Source organism: Thamnophis sirtalis, unplaced genomic scaffold, assembly GCF_051295495.1.
Source record: "Thamnophis sirtalis isolate CommonGarterSnake01/CBP01778 unplaced genomic scaffold, rThaSir2_p1.2 scaffold_4, whole genome shotgun sequence".
NCBI lineage: Eukaryota > Metazoa > Chordata > Lepidosauria > Squamata > Natricidae > Thamnophis > Thamnophis sirtalis.
In genome coordinates this window covers 140,287,432-140,307,778 of record NW_028261384.1, presented here as the reverse complement: position 1 = coordinate 140,307,778, position 20,347 = coordinate 140,287,432, and the positions used below count along the sequence as shown (strand labels likewise).

Here is a 20,347-nt window from a genome sequence, read left to right as displayed (position 1 = left end):
TCTCCTTGTTCGGTTTCCATCCATTCTTCCTTCTCTGGCCTTCGGGGGCTTTGGAGAATAGCTTGACCCCATCCTCTCTTGGCAGCCCTCAAATATAGGAAGACTGCTATCATATCTCCCCTGTTTGCTGTCAAAATCCCATACTAGAACAACATTTTCTCCGCAAAGTAATTCCAGGGAGTTCTTGATTGTTGGTAAGAGAGTTCCGTGTTGTTAGAATTCATTGTTTAATACACCGTGAATATGCCATCGCTAACCAGTGGAACTGCTTGCCACCAGAAGGTGTGGGGGCATCATCCCTAGAGGGTTTTAAGAAGAGACTGGGCAGTCACTGGTCCGAGACTGTATAGGTTCTCCTGGGTTGAGCCAGGGGGCTGGACTAGAAGACCTCCAAGGTCCCTTCCAGCTCATTCATTCACTCAAATAACCGTGCTACTAAGTGAACAATTGCTGAGGTTCCCTTCATTGGGACAAGAAAGATTGTAAAAGGGACGAAAGCTTACTCAACAACTGCTCTGACGAGGAGTGGAACTTTTTGGAATTGACTGTGGTCGTAAATGGAGGATCGCCTGCAATTCTTGCCTTTGTAATCCGGACTGGAACGCACAGCAGGAAAATCTATAGGATGTGTCGCAAGAGGCTCTTTCAACGGCGCATTGGTGGTTCAGTGGTAGAATTCTCGCCTGCCACGCGGGAGGCCCGGGTTCGATTCCCGGCCAATGCAACGTAGCTTTTTGTTGTTGTTCTTATTTTTAATTTTCATTTTTAATGTCCCTGCAGGCTGGCACAAGCGAGGCGGGCTGCCATGGAGACGCCCTTTAACCCCAACCCCCCCTTGCAATTTGCCCCGCTCTATGCCGTTGCAAAAGAGGCCAGCCTGGCTTACTATATTCCCAGCCTCACGAAAAAAAAAAAAAGAAGGGCAAGATGGGAGGCGGAACTCTGGGATAGCAGGCTTCGGTTCCGCTACTGCGCACGCGCGCTGGCGCTTCCGCGGGAAGGCGGGGCGCCGGGGCCTGGTCCGCGCAGGCGCTCTTCCGTCCCCACGGGAGGCAGCTCAGCGCCGCGATGGAGGCGGCCAAGATGGCGTCGCCCAAAAGCGCCCCGAAGGACGCCCAGGTAGGGACCGGGGAGAAGCCCGGGAGGCTCGGCCGCTTTGGTAGCTCCAGGAGCCGCGGGTGCTGCGCCGGTTGTGTGTGTGTGTCTCCCTCTCCCTCTCCATCTCTCTCTCTCTCTCGGGCTCCTGGGCGCTTCTTCCCAACTGGATGATGGGCTTTGTAGTCCTAGGACTATCCGCTGCATCTTCCCCCGCTTGCAAGGGCGGCCTCGCTTGGCCTCCTTTGCCTGTCCTTCTCGGTGGGAATGGGAAGGCAGAGGGGACGCCCGACTAATCTCCCTAGTCTGCAATCTCCTTTCTTTCTTTCTTTCTTTCTTTCTTTCTTTCTTTCTTTCTTTCTTTCTTTCTTTCTTTCTTTCTTTCTTTCTTTCTTTCTTTCTTTCTCCTTCCATCTATGTCCCTTATTTCTTCCTACGATCCTTCTTTCCTTTCTTCCTTCTATCTTCTATCTATCTATCCATCCATCCATCCATCTCTTTTTTCTTCCATCTCTCCTCCTTCTTTCCTTCTGTCCTTCCCCATCCATCCATCCATCCATCTCCCTTATTTCCTTCTACGCTCTTCCTTTCTTCCTCCATCCATCCATCTCTCTTTTTTCTTCTCTCCTTTCCTTCTGTCCTTCTCCATCCATCCATCCATCCATCCATCCATCCATCCATCTCCCTTATTTCGTTCTATGCTCTTCCTTTCTTCCTCCATCCATCCATCTCTCTTCTTCTATCTCTCTTCTTTCCTTTTTTCCTTTTGTCCTTCCCCATCCATCCGCCTCCCTTATTTCCTTCCACGATCCTTTTTCCCTCTCTTCCTTATATCTTCCATCCATATATCTCTCTTTCTTCTTTCCTGCTATCTCCTACCTTCCTTCCTTCCTTCTGTCCTTCCCCATCCATCCATCCATCCGTCCGTCCGTCTCCCTTATATCTCCCATCCATCTACCTCTCTTCCTCCTTTCCTCTACCTTCTTCCTTCCTTTTGTCCTTCCCCATCCATCCGTCTCCCTTATTTGCTTCCACGATCCTTTTTCCCTCTCTTCCTTATATCTTCCATCCATATATCTCTCTTTCTTCTTTCCTGCTATCTCCTACCTTCCTTCCTTCCTTCTGTCCTTCCCCATCCATCCATCCATCCTTCCGTCCGTCCGTCTCCCTTATATCTCCCATCCATCTACCTCTCTTCCTCCTTTCCTCTACCTTCTTCCTTCCTTTTGTCCTTCCCCATCCATCCGTCTCCCTTATTTGCTTCCACGATCCTTTTTCTCTCTCTTCCTTATATCTTCCATCCATATATCTCTCTTTCTTCTTTCCTGCTACCTCTTACCTTCCTTCTTTCCTTCTGTCCTTCCCCATCCATCCATCCATCCATCCATCCATCCGTCCGTCCGTCTCCCTTATATCTCCCATCCATCTACCTCTCTTCCTCCTTTCCTCTACCTTCTTCCTTCCTTCTGCCCTTCTCCATCCATCCATCTCCCTTATTTCCTTCTACGGTCCTTCTTTCCTCTTTTCCTTATATCTCCCATCCATCTACCTCTCTTCCTTCTTTCCTTCTCCTTCCTTCCTTTCTTCCTTCTGTCCTTCCCCATCCATCCATCCATCTCCCTTATTTCCTTCTACGGTCCTTTCCTCTCTTCCTTATATCTCCCATCCATCTACCTCTCTTCTTTCTGTCTATCTCTCTTCTTTCCTTCTACCTCCTTCCTTCCTTTTTCCCTTCTATCCTTCCCCATCCATCCATCTCCCTTATTTCCTTGTACGGCCCTTCTTTCCTCTTTTCCTTTCTTCCTCCACCCATCCATCTCTCTTCTTTCTGTCTATCTCTCTTCTTTCCCTCTACCTCCTTCCTTCCTTTTTCCCTTCTATCCTTCCCCATCCATTCATCTCCCTTATTTCCTTCTACGGTCCTTCTTTCCTCTCTTCCTTATATCTTCCATCCATCTATCTCTTCCTTCTTTCCTTCTACCCCTTCCTTTCTTTCTCCTCCCCTCCCTCCCTCCCTCCCTCCCACCCATCCCTCCATCTCCCTTATTTCCTTCCTTCCCTCCTTCCCCATCCATCCATCGATCCTCCCTTCTGTGATTCCTTGGGTGTCTTCCTCCCTCTTTTCTAAGGGGCTGCTGGGCACCCCGGGGGTTTCTCTAAGCGCCACCTGGGGCAGAGTTCGGGTGCGGAGGTAACGATGGAGAGAGCCAAGGACTGACTTTCCGGAGGGGCGTTTGAGAAGAGGCTCCGATTCCTCTCCCATTGCCCGAACGATCCTCAAAGGTTGCTCAAACAGAGCCAGTGGCTTTCAAGCAGGATCAGCCACAATGAACTTGGCCAAACTGGGGAGACACACACACAAAAGGAACCGAGATCTAAATTAGGGGTAGAGGCTGTGAGTTCGATCCTAGGTAGAGGCAGATATTTTTCATCTCTGGGCAGATTGAGGATATATAGCAATAGCAATAGCAGATAGACTTATATACCGCTTCATAGGGCTTTCAGCCCTCTAAGCGGTTTACAGAGTCAGCATATTGCCCCCACAGTCTGGGTCCTCATTTTACCCACCTCGGAAGGATGGAAGGCTGAGTCAACCCTGAGCCGGTGAGATTTGAACTGCAGAACTGCAGTCAGCTGAAGTAGCCTGCAGTGCTGCATTTAACCACTGCGCCACCTCGGCTCTATATCTGCTGAACAAAATTCCACACCGGCAACAGGAAAGGCATCGGGCCATTAAAACACTCCGCTCCATTTAGTTGTTCAAGACTCCTCCCTGTTAGGGATTACGGGGTTCGTTAAAAGGAGGAGGAGGAAGAAGAAAAGAGGTAGAGAAGAAAAGCCAGCTTTAGAACTTGGTTTATTTGTCAGAGGCCAAGAAACATTCGGAAAAAGGAACTTTATCCAAAGTCATGTTGCCGTTGATGCTGGGTGGGTGGGGGGGGGGAGTTGCCTGACTTAACGCCCTCCTTTTTGCACAGGTGATGGCCCAGATCCTGAAAGACACGGGGATTACAGAGTACGAGCCACGGGTTATAAATCAGATGTTGGAATTTGCATACAGTAAGTGCTGCCTTGTCGATCAGAAAGGTCGGCCGTTCGAATCCCCAGCGCCGCGTAATAGAGGGAGCTCCCGTGACTTGTCCCAGCTTCTGCCAACCGAGCCGTTCGAAAGCACGTTAAAAAAATGCAAGTAGAAAAAATAGGAACCACCTTTGGTGGGAAGGTCACAGCCATCCGTGCGCCTTCGGTGTTGAGTCATGCCGGCCACATGACCACGGAGACGTCTTCGGACAGCGCTGGCTCTTCGTCTTTGAAAGGGAGATGAGCATCGCCCCCTAGAATCAGGAATGACTAGCACATATGTGCGAGGGGAACCGTTAGCTTTAAGTTCAAATATTGGAACACTGATATCCTGTCTCCCCTGGTCCTTCTTTTCATTAAACTAGACATACCCAGTTCCTGCAACCGTTCTTCCTATGTTTGAGCCTCCAGTCCCCTAATCCTCTTTGTTGCTCTTCTCTGCACTCTTTCTAGAGTCTGAACATCTTTTTTATAGTGTGGTGACCAAAACTGAATGCAGTACTCTAGGTGTGGCCTTACTAAGGCTTTACAGAGTGGTGGTAGTACCTCCTTTGATCTTTTTGGGGGTCAGGTTTTTCATTTTATATTGCTTATACATATCAGTGCGTGAACAGTGACAGATTTCAGTACACATAAACATTATATTATTCCTCATAGTTATTACATTTCATTTTCAATTCATATTGTTTAAACAAATCTAATGCTACCGCCATTCACTTTCTAAACCTCCCTCTTATTATTACATATATCTTACGTTAATATATATATGAAGCAGTAAACTTCCTCCCATATTTGGGCATACCAGGGGTTGTGACTCTAAATACATACCTATTTCCTTGGCTCAGCTGATAAGGAGGAGAACCTTGTGGCTTAATGGTTAACACATCTGCCTAAGATGCAATACAGCACAGGTTCTAATCCCAGTAAGGGTATGGCTAGCTGATGAGAGCTAAATAGTTTGAAATAGATCTATACTAGTCTTCCTTTATTTATCAGCACAAATACAACACACACACATGCACACATATATACATATACGTCATATACATATACATATACGTCATATACATATACATATACATCATATATATATATATATTAGATTTTTACAACCCCTGGTAAGCCCCAATTATGGGAGGAAGCTAACTGCTTCCATCATCTGTCAATTGGCTCGTCACAAGAGTCCATCACGACAGAAACCCAATATTTTTACTGTTGCCTTTGTTATATTTGTGTTTTTTTTATTTGTGCTGATAAATAAATAAAGGGAGACTAGTATAGATCTATTTCAAGCTATTTAGCTCTCATCAGCTAGCCATACCCTTACTGGGATTTGAACCTGGGCTATATTACATATTAGGCAGACATCTTAGCCATTAGGCCACAGGCTCTTATCAGTTATCAGCCAAGCCAGGGTGAAAGGTATCTATTAGATTTTTACAACCTCTGGTAAGCCCCAATTATGGGAGGAAGCTAACTGCTTCCATCATCTGTCAATCGGCTCGTCACAAGAGTCCATCACGACAGAAACCCAATGTTTTTACTGTTGCCTTTGTTATCTATCTATACTAGTCTCCCTTTATTTATTTATCAGCACAAACACACACACACACACACACACACACACACATATATATGCTTTGTTATTCCTATTTCCCTTATTTAACTCTTCACATCTGTATGTATGAAAGTTTCATCCTTCACTCTTTCATTGCTCAGTGTTTCAATCTACAATTCGAACACCAGTCCGAATATGATTTCAAAATATAGGGGAGATCTATTCCTATTCCTTCCATTCATCCAATCCATGCAGTTCTACTGTTAAAACAACATGCTTATATGTACGTCCCTCGATCTGGATTGTATCCCTCTGTTAATGCAGTTTGGGATTGCTCTGTTTTTTTTGGCTGTCGCCGCACACAGATGGCTCATATTTAGTTGGTTATCCGCTAAGATTCCAAGATCCCACCGCTATTAAGCCCGGTGCATGACGGGATAAGAGGACAGGCTGCTGTGCGTCTGGTTGAGCTAGCCTGAACGTCGGCCTGCTCCCTTTTCACCTGCTCCTTCTTTCCTGAAAAGGGTATGTGACGACTATCCTCGAGGATGCGAAAATTTACTCCAGCCACGCCAAGAAATCGAGCGTCGACGCAGACGATGTGAGGTTGGCTATTCAGTGCCGGACAGACCAGTCGTTCACTTCCCCGCCACCCAGAGACGTACGTTTCGCCTGGTTCAAACCCTGGGGAGGTGGGGGAAGAGGAGGGAATTGCTTGTTCTGACCCGGCTCCCCAAACATGACCAGCCCTCTGAAGTGAACTCAAAAGATTCTTTTAATTAGGAGCGCCGGCAGGCCCGGCAAAACGTTTCTCACCGCAGGGTAATAAGTCCAGCCGGCTGGGAGATGAATAGTTCTCCGCCACATCTATTCATCTCCGCCCCCTGCCTTTTATCCCCAGAGCTAGGGTGAGGCTTCGCTAGCAGTGGTGGCTCTTCCGTCCCGAGGACCAGCCCATAGATTTCCACTGCTCTCCACTCCTCTGCCACATCTATGCATCTCTGCCCCCTGCCTTTTATCCCCAGAGCTAGGGTGAGGCTTCGCTAGCAGTGGTGGCTCTTCTGTCCCAAGGACCGGCCCATAGATTTCCACTGCTCTCCTCTCCTTTGCCACATCTATACATCTCTGCCCCTTGCCTTTTATCCCCAGAGTTAGAGTGGGGCTTTGTTAGCAGTGGTGGCTCTTCCGTCCCAAGGACCGGCCCATAGATTTCCACTGCTCTTCTCTCCTCTCCCACATCTATTCATCTCTGCCCCCTGCCTTTTATCCCCAGAGTTAGAGTGGGGCTTCGTTAGCAGTGGTGGCTCTTCCGTCCCAAGGACCGGCCCATAGATTTCCACTGCTCTTCTCTCCTTTCCCACATCTATTCATCTCTGCCCCCTGCCTTTTATCCCCAGAGCTAGTGAGGCTTCGCTAGTAGTGGTAGCTTTTCCGTCCTGAGGACCGGCCCATAGATTTCCACTGCTCTCCTCTCCTCTGCCTTCTGCGTGTCAGGCACTGGACCCAGCTCTTCCTCCACTTCCTCATCAGCCACCTCCAGACCTGGGGGCTGTTGACTCTCCATCTGAGGGCTGATGGACAGACAGACTCCGCCTCTCTCTCTCTCTCTCTCTCTGTCTCTGCCAGCTCCATTCCCTCTTCCTCCTCGGAACTCTCCAGTTGCCTCAGTTGCCCGAGTCCCACGCTGCCTCCTCCCTCTTTTGATTCAGCTGCTGGAGGGACCAGTGGCCCACAAGGCAACAGCATGGCTATTTGGGGGAAGGAGGGATCTGCAAGCAGAGCCTCCCGAGAAGGCCTCAGGAGGGTCTTCGGCTCCATGAACCCACCACGCTTACAAGCAGTCCTCAACTTACAACCGTAATGGAGCCCTTCCCAATACAGTCGTAAGTCGGGATCGCCAACCTGATTCCGACACTTTTTGTCGGCTTTAAAAAAGCAAAAATGCTTTAAAAAAAAGTTGGCCACACCCACCCAGTTACACACCCCTCCCATCAAGCCACGCCCCCCACAGAACCAGTGGTAAAAATTTTTTTAGATTTCCCCACTGAGATAAGCTAGCTTCTGTTGGATCCCAGAACCTGGGCTGTCATTCAACAGGGAAGGAAACGTGATGGAAGATCTGGCTGGTTTGGCTGACACCGTCTCTTGTGCCCCGCAGTTTTTGCTGGACATCGCAAGGCAGAAAAACCAAACCCCGTTGCCTTTGATTAAACCCTACTCCGGGCCAAGGTTGCCTCCAGACCGGTACTGTCTGACAGCGCCAAATTACCGGCTGAAATCCCTGCAGAAAAAGGTAAGGACGTTTACTTAAAAAAAAAAAACAACTGTTGCGTGGCTGGTAGAAATCCAGCTAATCCAGGGGTCCTGAAACTTTTTAAAACTGTTTTAGACTGTTGGGAGGGTGGTGGGGGGCTGTACGGGCATGACTAGGTGGTCATGTGACTGGGTGGGCATGGCTAGGTCATGTGACTGGGTCGGCGTGGCCAATTTAACAGTCCGCTAAACAATACGCCCATAATAAACTTTTAATTTGTTGTGCTCCTGGGGGGAGTGGAAAGCAAGGTTAATGAAGGGATGTGGCTGCCTTAGATGTGTGAGAGTGAGGACATCTGTGTGTGTGTGGTGTGTGTGTGTGTGTGTCTCCCCCCCCCCGCTCCCTCCCTCTCTCTGGAGGATGGGGAGGCCAAAATCATGCCCATTTTTGACCTCCCGAGGTCTCCGCGCCCCCCGTTTTTGGCCTCCAGAAGGGGCTGGCAGGTAGGTGGGTCGATGTGGGTGGGATAGCCTTGGGGCTCCAGGTGAGCGGGATGAATGGCTTCGGTGGGCCGTATCCGGGCCGTAGGCTGAGGACCCCTGCGCTAACCGGATGAATGCTGTTTTCCCATGATGGCGTGGAAAATATCCTTAAGAGGCTGATATTGACATTCCACGCATACTGTCGGCGGAGCTGGATCTCACAGTAGCTGGTTTGAGATGGGTGTATCTATTGGGTAATGTGATTTATGACACAGAGTGAGGGGAGGGAAGGAACAGGGGCAAAGTTGAGAAGCAGATAAGCAGAGCGTTTAAACAAACTGCATCTCTGTTTGGTTTGGTGGCTGCAATGCCTCCAATAGAAAGTCCCTACAGAGAGTGATGAGGACAATGGAGAAGATTATAGAAAGCTTTGTTTAATAAAACAATGGAGATCATCATAGATTTTAGAAAGAGCCGGCATGGTCATACTCCACTCAGTAGCAAGGATGTAGCCGTAGAGGTGGTCCACCATATTAAGCATCGGGGGGGGGGGGGGAGAATAACTAACAATCTGGTCTCCCCATACGTCATCCTTAGTGAAGCGTGCGGACCAGCACCTGCCCTTTCCTACGTCGGATGAGGAGAGCACCCCTTTCTCCTTCTGTCCTGGCCATTTTTTTTACAGAGGCACGGTGGAGAGCGTTTTAACAAACTGCATCCCTGTTGAGATAGAAAGTCCCTACAGAGAGTGGTGAGGACAGCGGAGAAGATTATAGGAAGCTGGCTTCCCGCAATTCAGGATCCTGCTTAGAAGCGCTCTGTGCTTAGCGCCCAAAGCATTGTTAGAGACCCCGCACCACACCCACTTCACAGTCTGTTTCTCTTGCTCTCCTCTGTGAGGAAGTCTCGAAGTATTTCTAGCAGGGATTTCCAATTCCCTGTGCCTGCCGTCGTAAAGGTGAAGCTGAAAAATGGTCCCAAGTCACTTTTTTTCAGCACCGTTGTACCTTTGAACTGTCACTAAGTGAACTGTGATAAACTGAGGACTACCTGTGTGCTCTATCATTTCAACAGACTCTGCTTTTTTCTTTTTCTTTTTTTTACCAGATCTCGTCTGCTGCTGGCAGGATCACCGTGCCTCGGTTGAGCGTTGGTGCTGTCACCAGCAGGCCTAGCACACCAACCCTAGGTAAGCTGCCCCTCCCTCCATTTTTTGGGGTGGGGAGGGGGTCTATCTTCTCATAGCTTCTGTTTCCAAGGTGTTTCTTTCTCCATTCACCTTCCTTATTCAAAATCGCTCTTTATATGTGGCTATTCCATGGAACTCCAGCAGGTGGCAGCACCTTGCCAAGCCTTTTTCAAAAGACAACTGGCCTTTTTCCTTAGAGCGGTGCGGTGGCCTAGGGGCGGCGTTCTCGCCTCACAATCAGGTGGCTCTGAGTTCGATCCTAGGTAGAGGCAGATACAATGAGAATATATCTGCCATATATAACTCCGCACTGGCGACAGGGCAGGGCATCCGGCCAGTAAAACACTCTGCTAGCTCCATTCATTTGCCCCGACTCCACCCCGCAAGGGATTATGGGGTCGTTAAAAGAAGATGGACTTTTTCCTTGAGGACATTTCACTTCAAATCCAAGGAGCTTTATCCATTTGGGCACGATGATGGGGAGATGGAAGGATCATATTTCTTTGCAATCATATCTTAGCACTCTCTTTGAGAGCTGCTGAGGACACTTGCGGTTTAATCTGTGCCCTCAGGGTCCCTAGGCCTGTTTCAGGTGAACATATGAAATTCAGGGGAATTTAAATAATATGTATTTAAATACGTCTAATTAAAAGCAATACCTACTGAATGATTCTAAACTTAATAAGTAACATATATTGTATAAATTGAGTAAGAACGTAGGACGCCTGTTAAATAAACCTACATTTTATAAATATACAATGCTTATTAAATAAATAAAATCTAAATCTCATATGTATTCAATATATTTAATAAATAACATACTACATTTAATAAGAAATCTAAATTTCATAAATAATATATTGTGCTTATTAAATAAAATCTATTTAATAAGAACAATATATATTCAATACATTTAATAAATAACTTACTACATTTAACAAGAAATCTAAATTTCATAAATAGTATATTGTGCTTATTAAATAAAATCTAATAAATAATATATATTCAATACATTTAATAAATAATACACATTTAATAGATCTAAATTTAATAAATAATATGACATACTAAATTAACAAAGAATATATCCAATAAATATACCATATATATATATATATATATATATATATATATATATATATATATATATATATATATATATACATACATACATACATACATACATACATACATACATACATACATACACATACATACATACATATATATATATTATATATATATACACACATACATATACACACACATACATACACATATATACATACACACACATATATACATATATACATACATATATACATATATATATATATATGTGTATGTGTATATATATGTATATATATGTATGTGTATATATATATATATATATATATATATATATATATATATATATATATATATATATATATATATATGTATGTATACATGTATATGTGTGTGTGCGTGTATATACACGCGCACACATATGCTGGTCTTGTTGTATTCGGGTCTTTTCCCGTGTAAGATTGAGATTGCCTTGGCAACGTTTCGGCGAGGTCCCACTCGCCATCTTCCGGCTGGTGTTTTCGGCTTCGTGTTTGTGCGAGAAAGGCGTGGTCGGAGCTGTCGTCGTTCTATAAATCTTGGTGTGTGTGTGTGGAGTGCTGCTTTGGTTTCAGTAAGTGGATTGATTGGCTGTGTGGTTGTATCATGATTGGTTGATTGGTGCTGATTGGTGCTGGCTGTGTGTCCGTTGTTGTTTTGTCTTGTAACGGCCTGGATTGTTGGTGGGGCTCGTTTGTTTACCAGGGCTGGTTTCCAGATGTCTGGTAGTTGGGAGGTATCGTCATGTTTATTCATGTTGTGGGGGTATTTCTCTATTTCAATGGTTTCCATAATTATTCTCTTGTTGAAGTGTTAATTATGGAATATATCAAAATAGAGAAACACCCCCACAACATGAATAAATGTGACGATACCTCCCGACTACCAGACATCTGGAAACCAGCCCCACCCACCACCCAGGCCTAAACACAAATATACACACATACATACATACATGCATACATACGGGTATGTGCGTGTATGTATGTTCCAGCATAACTCTGGAACGCGTTGAGCAATTTCAACCAAACTTGGTACACAGATGACTTACTCTCTGGAGACAAATACTGTGGGGGTAAGACACCCCTAACACCCCTCGGTGTGTGTGTTCTGTTACGATATAGCCTGTTGTGCCTTAAAACGGCTTCTACTGTACTGCCGAAAAATGGCTTCTACTGTACAGCGCAGTAGAGTTGCCATGGTAACGGCTTCACAGTACTCCACAAGGGGGCTCCCTCTGGTAAGGGGGAAAATCCAACGTTAGAAATTACGTTCAGTCGGGACAACAACACCCCTCCCCCCCGGTAAATAAATCCCTGGCCAATGCTGGTTTATTGCCTTGTTGAGATATAAAATAATAAAATAATCCTAAGGAAGCTAGTTCTACATAAAACAAATAAGCATGTGAGCTAGCAAGCTGGTTGGGTGGGGTGAGTGGGAGGTTGCTGGGGAGAGCCTGGACTTTTCTCAGCCTTATGGAACCTGGAGTCCTGCATTTGGCAGTTGTGAGTGGGTGGGTGGGTCTTCTGGGCCTCTGGGTGAGATCTCCCCTTCTTTGCCACCTGAGCTGCCTGGCCTCGAACCCTCAACCCTCTTGTTTGCATTTGCAGGGCCTCCTTCGGCCCAAGCGGTGTCCGTTTCTACGAAAGTGGGGACCCCCGTCTCGCTGACCGGACAGAGGTTCACCGTCCAGATCCCCACCTCTCAAACATCTGTAAAATCAGGTGAGTGGTTTTGAGGGGATCGTAACTTTGAGACGTCGCTAAGCGAGCGGCCATAAATCGAGGATCTACCGACGTCTTAATGTGAGTGGTTGACGCTCGCTTTCTCCCTCTTCCTCTCTCCAGCCACGCCGACCACTCCCACCGTCCAGAACGTCCTGATCAACCCCTCCCTGATCGGCTCCAAGAACATCCTTATCGCCACCAACATGGTCTCCTCACAGAGCGTCGCCGGCGAGCCCAACGTCTTAAAGCGGAAACACGAGGAAGAGGAGGACTATGACACCTTATGAGTTCCAGGGAGCCCAGCCCCCCTTCCCCCCCCATTGCTCTCCTTCCATCTAGTGTCTGATCAGCCAGGATACCCCCAACTTAAAAAAAACCCCACTTTGATGTGGGTTGGTTCCTTTCCCCGCGCCCCCCCCTCTTTCGTTTCCTCTCTTCCACCTCCAATTAACTTATTCTCCGGGTTCCCTGAACTGTTTGCAGACAGCAGAGCTGCGGTGTGGGGCGGTAAGTTTTGGGGTGCTCTCAAAGCAGGAACTTAAGCCATCCAGCACCCCCTTCCCATGGGTGGAATTCAAAAAATTTAGCAACCAGTTCTCTCCCCGGTTGCTGGGTGGGCGTGGCCAGCTTGGCCTCCTACATCACGGTTGGGAAGGCATTTTTGCTCTCCCCCAGGCTCCGGAGGCGTTCCTCGATCCTCTGGGACGGTGAAAACGGAGTTCCTCCGGAGGCTGGGAATGAGCTCGTTTCCGCGAGGCCTGCTTTTCGCCCTCCGCGCGGGCTCTGCACTTACCTGGCATCCAAAATGGGTTGCATGGAGACTCCTGGGAGGGGCGAGGCCAGCCAATCTTTGCAAGTACCGGTACCAGATGTAAAATTCGCAACCAGTAACGAACCGGCTGAATCCTCTTGTAAAAAGACACCGATTGCAGCTAGGCAGATCGAACTGCATTGTTCTGTCTCCTAGAGCGTGGAAGGGAAGGAAATTGGAGCGTGGGGGGCTGTTGTTGGGTTCCCACAATTGCGTTTGTGTTTTGAGGTCCATCCTCCCCCATGTTGTGTAAAACGGACTCCAGTGTTTGTTGAAGTCCCTGGCTGAGATTGGGATGAAAAAGGGAAGGAAAAATTGCACCCTGGCACGACACAATTTGCAAAGTTTTGTTCTGTTTGCATGGGGCGAGGGGGGGACGGGATTGTGTTGTGTTGTGTTGGTGCAGGATTGTCAACTCGCATCGCCCTGCTTTCCGGTTTTGAGAGTCTGGCTGCACAGTGCAGCCCCCTCCTCCCCATTATTTTGTAGGCTACTGCCACGAACATTACAATTTCTATTTCTTTTGAGAGCTGTATTTATAAATTAAACTTTTTTTTCCCCACGAGGAGTAACAACACAGAGTTGTTTCGTTTTTTGGGAAACAATCGAAGAATGGAAACAAAAGTAGTCCTCAACTTACAACAGTTCATTTCAAAGTCACAGTTCAAAGTCACGTCGCTGAATTGAGGGACTCACGATCCTGTTTCACACTCAGTGGGTCCAATGCGAAACCCGACCCTGCGATCCAGGCCACCCCCGGCATTTGACTATGCTGTAGAGGTGGTGGTGGTGTATCCCAACTTTTCCAGCTCGGCAGAGTAGTGGAGGCGGTAGGGTGGGTGGATAGGATGGTTTCGCGCACGCCTAGGCTGCGTTCAGAAATGCACACACGCACACTCAACTTCTGCAGCCCGGTTCTGAATGGGCTCTAGTTCGAATCTTACCAGGCTCAAAGTCAACTCAGCCTTCCGAAAGTGGGTAAATTGAGGACCCGGATTGTTTGGGAGGGTTGGGGGGGTGGGGAGTAAGAGGCTGACTCTGTAAAGCGCTTTAGAGAGGGGCTGTAAAACACTGTAAGGGGGCTGGACTAGATGACCTACAAGGTCCCTTCCAACTGTTAATCTGTAAAGTGGTTTATAAGTCTATTGCTAAGGAAGAAAGGAAGGAAGATGGGAAGGAGGAAGCCATCTTGGTGCAGTGATGAGGAGTGCAGTATTGTAGGCCGACTCTGCCCACTGCCAGCAGTTCGATCCTGACCAGCTCAAGGTTGACTCAGCCTTCCGTCTTTCCTTCCGAGGTCGGTAAAAGAGCCGAGGTGGCGCAGTGGTTAAATGCAGCACTGCAGGCTACTTCAGCTGACTGCAGTTCTGCAGTTCAAATCTCACCGGCTCAGGGTTGACTCAGCCTTCCATCCTTCCGAGGTGGGTAAAATGAGGACCCGGATTGTTGTTGGGGGCAATATGCTGACTCTGTAAACCGCTTAGAGAGGGCTGAAAGCCCTATGAAGCGGTATATAAGTCGAACTGCTAAAATGAAGACCCAGATTGTTGGGGGGGCAAGAGGCTGACACTGTACACCGTTTAGAGAGGGCTGTAAAAAAACTGAAGTGGTATGTAAGTCTAAGGGCTCTTCCTATTATTCCTCCCCTCCTCGCTTTCCAGAACACCGCGCTGGGGGGGGGGGGGTCTCAGTTTTCCGTCGGCTTCAAGGAAACCCCCCAAAGTCTTAGGTTCGCGCCCGGAGGCAAAGAAAAGACCTTGCTACCCAATGAATTGTTAGCAAACCGTTAATAATGAATCTATACATAATCTTTATTGAACTATACATCAAAAAAGGCGTATTTGTACATTAAAAAGAAGGAAACGGGGTGTGTGTGTGTGTGTTCGTTCACTTCTCTTCCGTGAAGCCCTCTTTGATCGGGGTGCAGCCGGAGAAGAAGCGGCTGGTGTTACTCAGAAGCCGCTTCCGGCGTTTCTTCAGGATTTGGGCGCCCTCCGAGGCTCCCGGGGGCGGGGCCGAAGGTTGGGGGTTGCCCTGGGGGGCTGCCAAGGTTTCGAGCTGCATCGTGTCTTCTAGGGCCTGGTGGGAGGGGGAGAGAGGAGACCTGAGTCCACGGGGAATCATTGTTACGCAATTCGCTCAACGACTGCCTGATCGCACAGCCGCGACTCACTTTACGGCTGTCATCAAAGCCAGTGGGACCCATCAACAACCGTCTGGCCGAGCAGCTCAAATTCTGGAGCTCAACGGCGGTCGTTAAGTCGAGGACCGCCCGTCGAGCTTACGAGCATCAGGGCATCCTGTTTTGCTCGCCCGATGGGGATGTTCATCCCTTCCTTCCTACAGGGAATCCTCGACTTATGACGACATTTCCATCGCTAAGCGAGACATCAAGGAAAGATAGCCCTGTTTTTACAACCTCCCTTGCCACAATTGTTTGAGTGAATCACCGCAGTGGCTAAGTGAGTAGCCCGGTTGTTAAGCGAATCGGGCTTCCCCCTTTGACTTTGCTCGTCGGAAGGTTGCAAAAAGGAGCTCGCATGACACACCCACCCACTCCCAGGAGGCTGCGACCGTCATAAATCTGAAACGGTTGCCAAGTGTCTGAATTTTGATCACAGGATGTGGCAACGGTTGTTAAGTGTGAAAAGCGGTCGTAAGTCACTTTTTTGGGGTGACGTAATTTTGAATGGTCACTCTTGTATTTTATTCAATTTCAAATTTTAAATCGTACTTGATTCTAATTTCATTTTAAATTGCATTTTATCCAATTCCATTTTAAATCATATTTTATTCCCATTTAAATAGTATTTGGTTCCAATTTCATTTTAAATCATATTTGATTCCAATTGCATTTTAAATCATATTTGATTCCAATTCCTCTTAAAATCACATTTTATCCAATTGCATTTTAAATCGCGTTTTATCCAATTACATTTTAAATTGTATTTGATTCCAATTTCATTTTAAATCATATTTTGTTCCAATTCCATTTAAATCGTATTTAGTTCCAATTTCATTTTAAATCGTATGTTATTCCAATTCCATTTTAAATCATATTTTATTCCAATTCCATCTTAAATCATATTTTATTCCAATTCTATTTAAATCGTATTTGATTCCAATTCCATCTTAAATCATATTTTATTCCAATTCCATTTAAATAGTATTTGATTCCAATTTCATTTGTTCCAGCTCTATTTAAATCGTATTTAGTTCCAATTTCATTTTAAATCGTATGTTATTCCAATTCCATCTTAAATCATATTTTATTCCAGTTCTATTTTAAATTGTGTTTTATTCCAATTTCATTTTAAATCATATTTGATTCCAATTCCTCTTAAAATCACATTTTATCCAATTGCATTTTAAATCGCGTTTTATCCAATTACATTTTAAATTGTATTTGATTCCAATTTCATTTTAAATCATATTTTGTTCCAATTCCATTTAAATCGTATTTAGTTCCAATTTCATTTTAAATCGTATGTTATTCCAATTCCATTTTAAATCATATTTTATTCCAATTCCATCTTAAATCATATTTTATTCCAATTCTATTTAAATCATATTTTATTCCAATTCCATCTTAAATCATATTTTATTCCAATTCTATTTAAATCGTATTTGATTCCAATTCCATCTTAAATCATATTTTATTCCAATTCCATTTAAATAGTATTTGATTCCAATTTCATTTGTTCCAGTTCTATTTAAATCGTATTTAGTTCCAATTTCATTTTAAATCGTATGTTATTCCAATTCCATCTTAAATCATATTTTATTCCAGTTCTATTTTAAATTGTGTTTTATTCCAATTTCATTTTAAATCATATTTGATTCCAATTCCTCTTAAAATCACATTTTATCCAATTGCATTTTAAATCACGTTTTATCCAATTACATTTTAAATTGTATTTGATTCCAATTTCATTTTAAATCATATTTTGTTCCAATTCCATTTAAATCGTATTTAGTTCCAATTTCATTTTAAATCGTATGTTATTCCAATTCCATTTTAAATCATATTTTATTCCAATTCCATCTTAAATCATATTTTATTCCAATTCTATTTAAATCATATTTTATTCCAATTCCATCTTAAATCATATTTTATTCCAATTCTATTTAAATCGTATTTGATTCCAATTCCATCTTAAATCATATTTTATTCCAATTCCATTTAAATAGTATTTGATTCCAATTTCATTTGTTCCAGTTCTATTTAAATCGTATTTAGTTCCAATTTCATTTTAAATCGTATGTTATTCCAATTCCATCTTAAATCATATTTTATTCCAGTTCTATTTTAAATTGTGTTTTATTCCAATTTCATTTTAAATCATATTTGATTCCAATTCCTCTTAAAATCACATTTTATCCAATTGCATTTTAAATCGCGTTTTATCCAATTACATTTTAAATTGTATTTGATTCCAATTTCATTTTAAATCATATTTTGTTCCAATTCCATTTAAATCGTATTTAGTTCCAATTTCATTTTAAATCGTATGTTATTCCAATTCCATTTTAAATAATATTTTATTCCAATTCCATCTTAAATCATATTTTATTCCAATTCCATTTAAATAGTATTTGATTCCAATTTCATTTGTTCCAATTCTATTTAAATCGTATTTAGTTCCAAATTTATTTTAAATAGTATGTTATTCCAATTCCATTTAAAATCATATTTTATTCCAGTTCCATTTTAAATTGTGTTTTATTCCAATTTCATTTTAAATCGTATGTTATTCTAATTCCTTCTTAAATCGTATTTTATCACATTTCAATCATCATTTGTTTCTGGAACTCTGCACTTAGATGTGTCCCAAAGGCTAATCAATCAATACATACATAGGCATTAAATGAACAGTCGTTAGCCGAGGACAACCTGCATTTCTTATTTTTCAAAGGAGTCACTAACTGGACACTGAGCGTCCAATTCTGGCTTGCTTAAACAATGCTCCCCCAAAGCCACAGCCTTCCCCCGTGAAAACTCAAAGACCCCCCCGCATCTATTTATCCCACCCTGATGGCCTCTGTACCTTTCCTTTAAAAAAAAATTAATTTCATTTAAAAAAAAATAAAATAAACCAACCCATCTTCCATTAGTGTTGCCTGGGTAGAAATATTTTATGCAATAACATTTAAAACTGACAATCATTTTCATTCTTTAATCTCTTCTGGGCTTAATACCAAGACCTTCAATGTTTAATACTATAACAATCCTTGATTCTATCATGCCTGCAAGCCATCTCTTTCTTTCTAGACTTCCGGTCTGCCCCACTTTCTACTGTGGGAAAGTGGGAGGGGGGATTATAGGGAGTTGGGTGATATGTAGCCATAACAACATTCTTTCTTAGAAACTCAAGGTCATCTCTGTCTCTGCACCTGGCGGGATAGAATCTGTCTTCGTAGCAGTGGGAGATTGGACCCTGTGATGGACTTGTGGGTGTTGGGGAAGGATCTGGAACTTTCAACTGGGTGGCGAAAACCTGGAAGCTTTCAGATTCAGGTTTTTCCCAGATGTGCCAATATGTTTGTTTTTTTTTTAAATAAATTGGAATTTTGCAGAACCCTTTGCCTCAGATTCTGATTTCATCTTGGATGCTATTTGGAACCCTGACAGATATATTTAACTCAATTATGTTAACTCTATTGACACTTTTTTCTATATTTTACCAATTCTTATATTTGTTCTTTAACCATCGATAAAACAATTCCCATATAGTATAATAATTGGTTTGTTCTTTCTCTTTAATTGCCAGGGTTAATCTGTTTGTTTCCACACATTAATGCCACTTTATAAGGCCTTGGGAAGGCCACACTTGGAATATTTGCATTCAGTTTTGGTCGCCACGATGTAGAAAAGATGTGGAGACTCTAGAAAGAGTGCAGAGAAGAGCAACAAAGAGGATTAGGGGACTGGAGACTAAAACATAGGAAGAACGGTTGCAGGAACTGGGGATGTCTAATTTAATGGAAAGAAGGACTAGGGGAGACATGATAGCAGTCTTCCAATATCTCAGGGGTTGCCTCAAAGAAGAGGGAGTCAAGCTATTCCCCAAAGCATCGGAAGGCAGGACAAGAAGCAATGGGTGGAAACTAATCAAGGAGAGAAGCAACTTAGAACGGAGGAGAAATTTCCTGACAGTGAGAACAATTAATCAGGGGAACAGAAGTTGCCTCCAGAAGTTATGAATGCCCCAACACTGGAAGTCTTTAAGAAGATGCTGGATAGCCATTTGTCTGGAACGGTGCAGGGTTTCCTCCCTAGGCAGGGGGTTGGACTAGAAGACCTCCAAGGTCCCTTCCAGCTCTGTTATTCTATTCTATTTTATTCTATGGATGGATGGAAGGAAGGAAGGAAGGAAGGAAGGAAGGAAGGAAGGAGCAAGGGAAGGAAGGATTCCCCAAGGCACCTGGGTGTAGAACAAGAAGCAATGGGTGGAAACTAATCAAGGAGAGAAGCAACTTAGAATTGAGGATGAATTTCCTGACAGTGAAAACAATTCATCAGCGGAACAGAAGTTGCCTCCAAAAGTTGTGAATGCCCCAACACTGGAAGTCTTTAAGAAGATGCTGGATAGCCGTTTGTCTGGAACGGTGTAGGGTTTCCTGCCTAGGCAGGGGGTTGGACTAGAAGACCTCCAAGGTCCCTTCCAACTCTGTTATTCTATTCTATTTTATTCTATGGAAGGAAGGAAGGAAGGAAGGAAGGAAGGAAGGAAGGAAGGAAAGGAAGGAAGGAGCAAGGGAGGGAGGGATTCCCCAAGGCACCTGAGGGTAGAACAAGAAGCAATGGGTGGAAACTAATCAAGGAGAGAAGCAACCTAGAACTGAGGAGGAATTTCCTGACAGTCAGAACAATGAATCAGTGGAACAGAAGTTGCCTCCAGAAGTTGTGAATGCCCCAACACTGGAAGTCTTTAAGAAGATGCTGGATAGCCATTTGTCTGGAACGGTATAGGGTTTCCTGCCTAGGCAGGGGGTTGGACTAGAAGACCTCCAAGGTCCCTTCCGACTCTGCTATTGTATTG

At 44.5% G+C, this 20,347-nt stretch overlaps 2 protein-coding genes and 1 non-coding gene across 3 annotated transcripts in view; 2 read left to right on the top strand and 1 right to left on the bottom strand.

The window, feature by feature from the left end:
* The first annotated feature begins 653 nt into the window (after window positions 1-653).
* On the top strand, window positions 654-724 carry TRNAG-GCC (transfer RNA glycine (anticodon GCC)). The gene has a single exon. It is a non-coding gene; the product is annotated as a tRNA-Gly (tRNA).
* Window positions 725-1,006: 282 nt separating this feature from the next.
* On the top strand, window positions 1,007-12,840 carry LOC106551133 (transcription initiation factor TFIID subunit 9). Its single transcript, XM_087714272.1, has 7 exons — window positions 1,007-1,119; window positions 4,074-4,155; window positions 6,259-6,395; window positions 7,893-8,027; window positions 9,578-9,659; window positions 12,377-12,490; window positions 12,614-12,840. Exons 1-7 carry the CDS (start codon window positions 1,069-1,071, stop codon window positions 12,778-12,780), a joined length of 768 nt encoding a protein of 255 aa, XP_087570398.1. The 5' UTR covers window positions 1,007-1,068; the 3' UTR covers window positions 12,781-12,840.
* A 1,494-nt stretch (window positions 12,841-14,334) lies between these two features.
* Window positions 14,335-20,347, bottom strand: part of KIF4A (kinesin family member 4A) — a 48,545-nt gene continuing 42,532 nt past the window's right edge. The window contains 1 exon segment of the mRNA XM_087714271.1: window positions 14,335-15,383. Coding sequence (XP_087570397.1) covers window positions 15,192-15,383 — 192 coding nt within the window. The 3' untranslated portion in view covers window positions 14,335-15,191.